The sequence below is a fragment of the Vigna angularis genome, chromosome 4 (genome assembly GCF_016808095.1).
Source record: "Vigna angularis cultivar LongXiaoDou No.4 chromosome 4, ASM1680809v1, whole genome shotgun sequence".
NCBI lineage: Eukaryota > Viridiplantae > Streptophyta > Magnoliopsida > Fabales > Fabaceae > Vigna > Vigna angularis.
The window spans coordinates 30580862-30592670 of record NC_068973.1 but is presented as its reverse complement, the minus strand read 5'-3'; the positions used below and the strand labels follow the sequence as shown (position 1 = coordinate 30592670).

The window sequence follows — 11809 nt, the reverse complement described above, 5'->3', positions numbered from 1 at the left end:
TTATGGTTGATGAAAGCTTATAAATCTCATTAATCTTAAAAATAAACAAAGTTAACGAAGTGCTAACCAAGATATCATTGTCTTTTGATGTTGTCCTCTCATTGACATTGATTTTAAATCTATCAATTAAAAGAATTTAAATCAAATCAAGCTTCATGGGTATTCATGGAAGTTCTCAGACAATACAATAGAAACATTAAAACAAATGCAAAATTCAAAAGGGTCCACGGAAAGGACTGGAAAATAACACATCACCAAAGTTTTTCAAGAATAAGTGCACAATGAAAATTTGTCACTTAAGTGGATTATCCAATACAAGAATAAATGTCGTAGATATCCAAAATTTTATTTCATTCCATTTTAAGTAAATGTTACATAATGGGATCCTTCATTTATAAATCGAAAAAGGGATAAAAAAATACATGTAAAGAAAAAACTAAAAAAGAAAAGTAAAAACTATTATAGCTTCATGTGCATTAGTGAAAATTATAACTTTCTCATCAATGAATCGGTAGATGCAAGGACGTGCTTAGCCTCTTTATTAATGAGATAATCAAATCTTTGTTTAATTTCCTTAATGATGAGTTAGCCGAGTGATTTTATATCTCCTCATTTCCAAATCTCCTAAAGAAAAATATTATAATTAATATTTTATACAAAATTTATAATCCTAAATTCTTCTTGGAAAAACTTATGATGATAACATAATAATAAAATATTTTGAAGTGTGTTGATTGTCTTTAGGATTTACCCAATACATATATATATATATATATATATATATACGCAGACCTTTAAAATACAACATAAACTTCTTATATATTTCCAAGCAGAACTAGTCAACACTATTATATTTATAGAGTAGAAAATAAGTCCAGGAAAGAGAGAAAAAGTTTTGGAAAAGAGGGATGAATAAATGTATGTTATTGTGTTTCGAAAGTTAATATTATAAATATAATAATAATCATATAAAAAATATCATACATATTCTTCTATTTAATAACTTTTCATAATAAAATATTTGATATTAAAACATAATTATATATTTAAATAAATACTTAACAATTTTATGGTTTGGGGTTTATGAATACCCAATTTGATTTACTTGAAATTTTATACTAATTTAAAATAAAACTGAATTACATTTAATTTTTATATTTAATTTAGATAGCTATTTAATAAAAGATAGACCAGTGAATCCATACAACTACACTTCAAAATTACATCGGATGACTACATCTAATAAACTCATGAATGATAACCATCCAAAACTTCATTGAATTTGTCACTAACATTTTTTTGCCTTTTTTCAGTTTTTAACTTTCCAAGATCACATATTATAATTTGATAAATTTTCCATATGATGCATGCATATTTAAAACAACCAAATTGTCTTCATATTACAAGGAAAGTCGTTAAATGAAAGCAAATTTCCATTCAAGTGAATTTTGGTTGGTTGATTTGTATAAGCACCCATCACCAACAAATGTAAATAGTAGGAGGATAATGCAGTTTATTCACAGTTCACTATCTGTGTCTTCACGCCAAAATGGCATCGCAACTGCTAATTCAAATTAAGAAAACACAGTTCCAAGCATCATGAGCCGTCAGATCTGTAACGGCCAAATAGACACGGACGGTGATTTCTACGCGCTGTATATGGCTCTATCATTCCGAGCGTTTAGAAGCTTTGCATTCTTCTCTTCAAGATTCAGCAACTGTGTAGTTACTCTTTCGCACCTATGTAAATTACAGTTAATTTGCTTTTTGCATTTGTTAGGATTTTCTTTTCTCATCTTTCAAACTTTACATGGGTTCGTTGTATTAAATTGATGGAGTTTGAATCTGTTTTAGAGTTTGTTAAACGATTGTATTGATTTAATCATCCTCACCATCTTTTGGCATTTCTTGATCCTTTAATTTCCATTTCTGTACAAGTTATCGCCAGTTGTAAAGAAATCAGTAACAATTCTTCTTGAACATCTCCCACAGATCTATGGTTCTTGAATATGGGCAACGTCATTGAATCGTTTGCTTCTGGCTTAGGACAGGCTATTGGCAAACTATTTAATTCTCCAATTGAATTTCTTTCAGGGAAGTCTTGCAGGTAAGACCATGCATGGTTATTCTACTCTCATTGTGATTGATGTATGCATTTCTTCACTTTTCACTTCATGCGCTTGATGTATTTTTCTTTGGATACGTTTCAGCTCAGTGTGTGGACCAACATGGGATTTCCTGTGCTATATCGAAAATTTTTGCATTGCCAATATCCTGAAATTAACCATGGTATTTATGCTATCGTACATTGGTGAGTTCAACTCCTTGGTAGATGCTATCGTATTTGGTCTGTTTTAGTACTTTACATGAACCAAGACCTATGTAGTTTGACATATTTGAAATTTCGTATGCCTCTGTTGTTTACTTGCAGTTCTGTTGTTCTTATATCTGGTACATAAATTGGGCATATGCGGATGTCTTTGCCGTTCTTCTTGCAAAATGATATGGACATGTTTCTCTTCTTGTCTCCACGTCTGGGAATATTCCTGCACTTTCTTGTGTATTAAGCTGCACAATATCAGGAAAACTAGAAGAATAAGAAGAAGGGTCAGAATGGACATGAATAAGAATTTCTACATTAAAACTGGAGAAGAAGATTACAGTGATGAAAGCATGGCATCAGCAAAAATGAGCAGATTCATTTCGCGTGGGAGAGATTATAAAACTTTCCACCTAAGGAAGTCTTTGCAACCTAGGAGACATCATGCTAGAGTTGAAATTAGGAGAGATCTTAGATATAAAAGTAAAAGGAATCATAGCCACACAAGCAATGCCATTAGGCATGACAATCACATAGGAACAGTCAATGACATCAAGGTATCCCATACATCTAAGTTTGCAAGAAAAGGTATAACTAGAAGGAAAAGAGTTCTGCCAAGTAAGAGAAGGTAGACTCATTTAGTTGAGGTTACATATACGAACCACTTTGTATCACTGTACGTTTCTGATTTTGTTTGGAAGAAAAACAACAACATATATACTTTTTATCTCCTTGTTATATATTGCTTTAAAATAGGGTAAAAGGCATGAAGTTAAGAAATGACTTTTGACAGCCGCATGTCCAAAACACTTGCTATTGAAGTTTTCTTCTAACTTATGTTCCCTCTCGTGAGACAATGAGAAAGGCTCTGCAAAGCATTTTTTTTTTCTTGATTTCCGTATAAATGGTAAATGTAAATAGTATCACATAAATAAAGGTTAAAAACTGACTAATGGATAGCTTCTTTTGTGGAAAAAGGTATATTGCAACTTAGGGAAAATGTTTTGCAATTACTTTAAATAAAGTTTGCCTTGTACAAAAAGAAAGTCCATGACAAGAATAGACAAGAATCTGAATTAGGAATCCATGATAAAGGGTTACCATTACTTTACATTGAAGTTTGTTCACCCCCAAAAGAAATCTCAAAGTGTACATCTCTATGTCCTTCCACTCAAATACCCCAGTCGCATTGATTTGTTATCAACCCACCGACTTCATTGGAACACCCTTTTCTCCTTCAATGGAAGGTGAGGAGGGAAAAGAGTGCTCTCAAAACCCTTACGTTGAACTAGAAGAAGTTGACTTCGATTTTATTCTAGCATTGAGCATGCAGGAACACGAGAGAGAGTTCACAATGCTTTCAACCATTGAAAGTGAAAGTGATGAATATCTGAGTGACTCCTCTATTGATAATGATGATGATGGTGATCCTAACTTCGTAGAGAGTCAAGAGTTTGACTCTGATCTTCAGTTTCTTGAAGATGAAGAAAGCAATGATAACGATGATGATGATGATGAAGAAGAAATGGAAGTGGAAGAAGATGAGATTGATCCAGACGAATTATCTTATGAAGAGTTGATGGAGTTGGGAGAGTTTATAGGAGAAGAAACGAGGGGATTATCCGCAAATGAAATCTCTATGTGCTTGAACTCTTATACTTGGCAACGTGGTGAAAGAAAAAGTGGAATCGATCGCTGTGTGATTTGTCAGGTTGAATATGAAGATGATGAAGCATTGGTGGCACTTCAATGTGAGCACCTTTATCATGCAGATTGCATAAGCAAGTGGCTTCAAATTAAGAAGGTTTGTCCCATTTGTAGCAATGAAGTTTCAACTCCAAACATGGCTTCCAACACTTAATTCTTTCGCTCGAATTCTTTAATCAACGTGTTTGTATACATTACGCACAGTAATCTGGATTTGCATGAAACTGTAGTTCAGAAAATAAACAAAGCATGAAAACTTTAGATCATTAGAAATAATTACACAGATTAATTTCCTCATTGTTATTAATCTTTCTATTTTATGTTGCATTCCTTGAACAAAATTTATTTTTTTATTTGAAAGCTTACAAATGCCCACACATGTTTGCAGTTGTAAAAATCCGTTTAAACAATATACCCTAAATTCAAACGTAAAGTATTAGTTCGTATTATGTAAGTACTTACATACAAAAAGAAATAGTTTTTTTTTTTTTTAATTTTCTCATAAAACTTATTATTTTTCAAATATATATTTAATTTAGTCTCCAAAAGTTCATAATCTAAACATGATCATTAAGTGAATCGTGTTTTAATTCTTCGTCAATTTGAATAATTAATTGTAGGAACTAATTTTAGTTAGTTATAATAGTTTTAGCCATAACTAAATTAATATAACTCTACTTTTTTTAAAAGACTAATAATTATGTGCAAAAAATAGAAGAAAGGTGACTCGATTTTTGGTCTTTTAATATTATTTAAGAACCAAATTTTACCATATTATGTTGTGATCCTTCTTATGCTTTCTTTGTTATTTTGGCTTATATGTCACCATTTGCTATTCTTGCTGCCTTGCTTTATCTTCAGGTTTTTTTGTTTGCTCTTCACTTTGCTATTTGGATCTGTTTTAAAAACTTCTGCGTAACCTCTTTAAAAAAGAAAATAGAATAAAAAATCATTTTAAAAAGATGAAATTAGTTTATACACAATTAAAAATATTATATAATTTTTTTAAAATTAACTTACATACAAATTAATTTTAAATTTTTGATAAGTTTATTTATTTATTTTTCTATCAAACAAATTCTTAGGAGAAAACTTGTTCACCGAACCCTTTGTAAAAGTGATAGTGTTATCTGTGAAATTCTACGTTTATGGTTAATTTTTTATAATATTGATTGATTACAAGGGCACTCATTATATGTGTATCAAGAATGACAGCAATGAAGTACTTTTTTCCGAATTGGGTTGGACTAGAAAAATTTGTTGGGCTTGATTTGGCCCATCTAGATTGAATAGAAGGTTCTTTCGCCTTCCACCTTCAATCATTTTAGGGTGTTGCTCCATCTATCATCCCAAGTGCTTCTGCACATCCTCACTATTTTCTTTTATTCCAAAAATACTTTACACCTCCTCACTATTTTTTTTTATTCCAAAATTACCCTACACCTGCCCACTATTTTCTTTTATTCCAAAAATACTTTACACCTCCCCACCATTTTCTTTTATTCCAAAATTACCCTACACCTCCCTACTATATTCAATAATTTTTCTCATTCTCTCTCCACATTAATGGAGTATTCACATGGTTATATTCAATAATCTTTCTCTTTCTCTCTCCACATTAATGGAGCATTCAGATGGTTCAGATTTAAACTTGTGATATATTGTAAAATTTTATTTACATTTTCTCTTAAATAAGCTTGATTCAATCTTATTTTCAGTGTTCAATATTTTTTTTTCTTCAAATCACTTAATAAATGGTAAAATTTTGTTTTAAATTTCTAGAAAAATATTTATATATATGTTTGTTTTTTTTACATTTAATATCTATAATTTTTAACATTATATTATGTTTTAACTTACCGACATGTTTGACTCAAATAACTTGAATAAAGTATTTAATTTATTAGATAAATAATATAAAAATATTATTAAATATTTAAAATATAAAAGAAAAGTTATTTGTTAAAGATTTGATATTTATTTAGTTCTTTAGTCATTATAAAGTTAGTATATAATAATAATATATTATTTACTGTTAATATTATTATGTTTATTATTTTGTATTTGCATCTAACCTTTAAGTTTATAAAATGGAAGTGGTAGAAGCACTAATATTGAAGTTTCCTCTCAATTTTATATTTTGCAATATATCACAAGTTTAAATTTAAGCCATATGAATGCTCCATTAATGTAGAGAGAAAGAGAAAGATAATGCTCCATTAATGCAGAGAAAAAAAAAGAAAGATTGTTGAGGATAGTGGGGAGGTGTAGGGTATTTTTGAAATAAAAAAAAATATAGTGGGGAGATGTAGAGTATTTTTGGAATAAAAGAAAATACTGGGAGGTGCATAAGTACTTGGGGTGGTGGAGGGAGCAACAACCATCATTTTATCCTCTATCTCCAACAAATTTTAAAATTTCAAAATTGTCCTTTACAATTCAAAAAATTCTAATTTCTGTGTTTCATCAAAAAAATTGATCAAAGATTTTTTTATTAGATTTTAAAAATTGATATAAGATTTTTCATTTTTTTCATAAATTTCAAGATTTAATACATTTTTGAAAAATTCAAATCATTCATCAAATTTCGAAATATGATAAAAAAAATATAACTTATTATTTTTGAAAATTGAAGATACAAATAATAAATTAAATACTATTGTACTGTAAATTCCTGTTTTAATGTCATTATCCTCTGTACATTGAGTATTATTTTTGACTGGTGAAATTATAAGTGATAAATTAAATATTATTTGCTTTGTAATTTTCTATTTTAAGGTCAACATTCTTCACATGGAAAGCAATTTTTAACTGGTGAAATTATAAATGATAAATTAAATAGTATGTACGACGTAAATCTCTATCCAAAAGTCAATATGATTTATTCATTGAATGTTATTTTCAATTGGTCATAAATGATAAATTGAATACTATTTGCATTGTAAATTTTTATCCTAAGGTCAACATTCTTTATTCATTGAGTGCTATTTCTTATAGGTGAAATTACAGGTGATCAATTAAAGACTATTTGTGTTGTAAAGTTTTATCACAAGATCAATATTCTTTACACATTAAGTGTTATTTTCAATTGGTGAAATCATAAATATCATAAATTAAATACTATTTGTGAAGTACATTTATTTTTTACGGTTAATATTCTTTATATATTGAGAGCTATTTTTAACGGTTGAAATTACAAATGAAAAATTAAATATTATGTCGTTTGTAATTTTATCTTAAGGTCAATATTTTTGTATAAATTAAGTTTTGTTTCTACTTTCTCATATTTGTTTATCGTTTTAATTGATGTACTATATTTTATTTCTAACCATAGGTATTATATTATACTATTTATAGTATAAATGTCAATCTATATTTACATTTTAATTTAGAATCATTAAAACACTTTATTAGAAGTATCATTTAAAAATTATTTTCATTTGATATCTTTTAATTTTTTTATATTTAAAAAATAAGTATCTATTGGACCACAACAAGTCAATCCGTCGTTGAATTTAGTTCGTCCAACCTAATCCAAAAATTTATTAGATAAACAATCGACAAATCCAAATAGATTAGAAGATAATGAATGGATGACACGTTTAACTTATTACAGGTTTAATCTGTTGAAAGCTTACCAATAGTAGCAAAACTTTAACTTCTTTTTAAATTCATTCAATTTAACCTAATCTGATAATGTGTTGATAATATAGTCTAAACAAACCAATATAATACAAATTGACACCACTAATTTGTCATAGATTTAATTATTCCACTCCTGACTGCTATATTTGTAATGTTCAAAGGTTTAATATTTATAAATTTGATTCGTAACTATTTAACCTTTTTAATTGAGATGTATTTTTATTTTAATTCTCTTGACTTTTGTTTTTTTTTTTAGGTTACTTAATTTTCTAGTTTTTGTAGTCTATTTGATAAGCTCTCCATTACACATAGAGTAATGATACACACATACCACTCTTTTGACAAAATACTCCAAATATGTGACTTTATTTATTATTTTTTGGTTATTTTTCTCGTAATAGCGTATAATAAAGGATTGGATGATTGTTGACATTCATTTATCTTTTTCTTCATATAACAACCAGAAAATAATGAAGTGCGTGCATGCACAATAATATCACATAAAATTTACACCATTATCCAAAATAAACTGGATGAAAACTATAATATTATATAAGCCTAAATTTTATTTGATACATTATTAACTCGTTCCCTTTGTTCATAGAGTGATTGCAGCAGTTCGTGATGTATTATAATCAGCATCGATTTAGTGACACCGAAAACGACAACTACTGTCGTCAGAAAAAAACATCAAAGTTATTAAAAAAACAAAATGATTTACTATTATTATTTTTTTTATTCCCAACGTTATTTGTTAAGGGAAAGATTTAAACTAAAATCTGTTTTATCTTTCGTTTTAAATTCATGACACTAACTTTATACTTCTTAGTATTAGTAGAAAAATTAATACATAGAATGCTTGTTTGACGGAAGATGTCGGAGGGCGTGTTCTCTGTTCCTTTGGAGTCTCGACCTTGCAACTAGCAAAAGGCTACGTAGATATGATGCTGTGTGTTATTCAGTGCATTCTAGCTGTTAGCCACAGAAAAATCAACTTCAAATGTGTAAAAGAGATAAGATAAGGTACAAAATTCACAGCACAGCAAATAAAGAAAGAAGTAGACAAACAGATAAAATTAATGTTAGACTAGTTGGAAGTAACTATATATTTCCTTATTAGTTTAAATAAAATAGAAAACACAGTTGCTTCAAAGCTTATCTTAATAGGAAAATTGTAATAGTGCATATGTTTACCTACAGAGTCATTCTCCCCTTTAATATCACTTCCAAAAATTAAAATATATATATATATATATATATATATATATATATATATATATATATATTATTTACTATTGTGACTTTCAACCTAAAGATAAGATAGAATTATAAAATAATTGAATTTAATCCACAGAAGTAAATCATGAATTAACAAAGTTATCCGTGAGTTGAATAAGTGGAAGCAGTGATTACTCTGTAAATGTCCTCAATGAATTGTCTTTTTCTAATCAAAACACATTATGTAAAGTGGAAAACTTAAAGTTTAATCATTTAACCTGCTTAATACACTATTCAAAGTTTAATCACGACGGAGAATTTACCTCACACTTATCTTGCTAAAAACATGAGGGAAATTTTGTTGTGATGTTTTAAGTAAATAAAGAGACTTTAATATCTTATATTGCAATATTTTTTTAGAGGTAATAAGTAATGAGCAATGATATGTATATATTTTGATTTTATTTACACTGATTATATGTTTATATGTTTTTGTTTGTATTCTTATCACATCATATAATTTTAATTATGGTTCAATAACATTAATGAAATTTGAATTTAACCGCATAAGATATTGATATCATTTTTTATCCAAAATTTTAAGACAATGAGTTAATAAATTTTCAACTTTGTACATTATTTTACTTTTTTATTTATATTTAATGTGAAATTTAAACTCACTTCAAATTTAAACAAACTTTTGGACTTAGACTCACTTCAAATTTTAATATATAATAATATGTTATCAACATTCTATATTTTTAATCACAAAAAATTGTATATATGAATATTATATATTGTAAAAGAAATTCACAAAATAGTGTTTTATTCTTTTAAAAATTTAAACATATTTAAATTACATAAACTTAATTGTTTGAGTTTATATTACTGTATGTTTGAAATTGAATTGAATATGTAATAAGAAAAAAAATAATGTAATCCTTAATTCATTTGAAAGTTTAAGAACATCAAAACGGAGATCCGATAGTCAACTTTCTACAATAAGTTAACTTTTACAATATTGTATGTAATATATAAAAGATTAAATCGTATCTACTATAAGATTGATCTAATAATGATACGTATAAACAGTTAAAAAATGTGATGTCGAAGAAAAAGATTTAGAAAGTAGAAAGGAAGTGATTAAGTAGTAATTGGAGATTATGTGGGCGAAAAGACATGTAATTTGTAAGTGATTAAATAAGAAAATATTGTAAGTGGGGTTGACAGTGACGAATGGAAATGGGTAGACTAAAAGAAGTGTGAGAAAAATGAGGCTTTTAATGACGGCTAGCACATATAATGTGATAGCATATTTGATAGAAGTTTGTGTTGTTTTATGAAGATAACGTGAGTCCAAAATAAAAGTCAAAAATTTTGCCGCCCCAGGCATGACCCACACCAACTTCCTCATTAAATATGAAAGGTGTGAGTGAAAAGAAACAAAGAAATAAAATGTGTTCATTTCATGTAGACCATACCTGTTACTGTTTTACTAAACCATCATTCTCATCAGGCCCAAGCTGTCCTGTTTCACGGCTACCTTTTTCTCATGGAAAATAATAATATTTACTATCAAATATAAATAAGAGTAATGGTATAATACTTTTTTATATTTATTTAATATAGTATAAAGGTAAAATGATTATAAAAAAAGTAAATTTTTAAAATTTAAATAAAAATAAAAATAATATCAAATAAATTTTAAAAAAATTATGTGTCAAAGTATATATTTTTAATTAAATAATTATAGGATATATATATTTACATTCATTTGATATGAAATAATGATTATAAAAAAATAATTTCTTTTACTTTTAAATAATAATAATAATAATAAATAATATTAAATATATATAAAATTTTGTATGTGTTAAGTATCATCCATCTTTACTATTATCGTTTTTTAAGAATATAAAGTAAATAAAATGGCATGACTAAAGAGAAATAAGAACCTCTACTTTGAAAGGTCAAGCCAACCCACAATAAGAACCTCTACTTTGAAAGTTCAAATATGGACATTATAAATGTGAAAAAAAAATACATAAATTAACCGAAGGTTGTATTAGGAAGGAATTTTTCAACCAAATAACAACACACTTGCATCTAAAAGTTATTCAATATACCAAATATTTACATAGATAATATGTTTTTCTTTCAAGATAAAACATAGATAATATGTAATTTTTTTAATAAAAGAAAATTACAAGTCTAATTTAAAATTCGTTTTATCTGACTAAATTCGGATTTGTTTTTGAACTATAATTTATTTTTCATCAGTTCAAAATTTAGTTTTCTAAACCGAATTCTCAGTGACTTTTCAACTAGTTTCTTTAAAATCACAATTTAGAATTCAGCTTTCCAAAAATTGAACTCGACATGAAAAAAAAAATGTTTTTTATATAAATATTTGGTACAATGTGCTATTCATATAATATTCTAGTTCATGTGTGTTATTTTGGATGAAAAATTAAAAAGTTGGTGATTTTATACGAAAGATGACGAAACCGAATATAACTTTAGAAATTTATTTATTATGCTTAAATTAATCCTGAGCCTAAGATGAGAATATTTAATTGTGTTTTGCTTGAGGAAATGCGCACTGGCTAATTTAATTTAATAATAATGTTGAGATGAGTGCAAGTAACGAGGTTTATTCTTTGAACACAAAAGTGGTTAAATATATGTTCCCCACTAATTGTGAATTACAGGAAAATAGAAAATTAAGTTTATGTACTAGCTTTTTCTCTTTTCGCTATGCTTTGTGTTTTTAATATTGTTTAAGATTGTCGTTTTCGTTAATTGTTTATTTGCGTTGAAATCTTGCGAGGAACAAGTCGGAGACTTAAATGGCGATCACGACTTAATCATCGAACATCACGTTTTTCTTAAACTAAAGAGTAGTACGAGAGTTCAATA

The 11809-nt window shown here is 27.4% G+C and overlaps 1 protein-coding gene across 1 annotated transcript; it reads left to right on the top strand.

Annotated features, from left to right (window-relative positions):
• The first annotated feature begins 3538 nt into the window (after positions 1 to 3538).
• Positions 3539 to 4434, top strand: LOC108331342 (E3 ubiquitin ligase BIG BROTHER-related). The gene has a single exon (XM_017565996.2). It carries the CDS (start codon positions 3561 to 3563, stop codon positions 4179 to 4181), a length of 621 nt encoding a protein of 206 aa, XP_017421485.1. The 5' UTR covers positions 3539 to 3560; the 3' UTR covers positions 4182 to 4434.
• Positions 4435 to 11809: the final 7375 nt, after the last annotated feature.

Bases quoted from the DNA above. Each gene is read 5' to 3' on its own strand.
- LOC108331342 (XM_017565996.2), top strand. From the start codon at position 3,561: ATGGAAGGTGAGGAGGGAAAAGAGTGCTCTCAAAACCCTTACGTTGAA.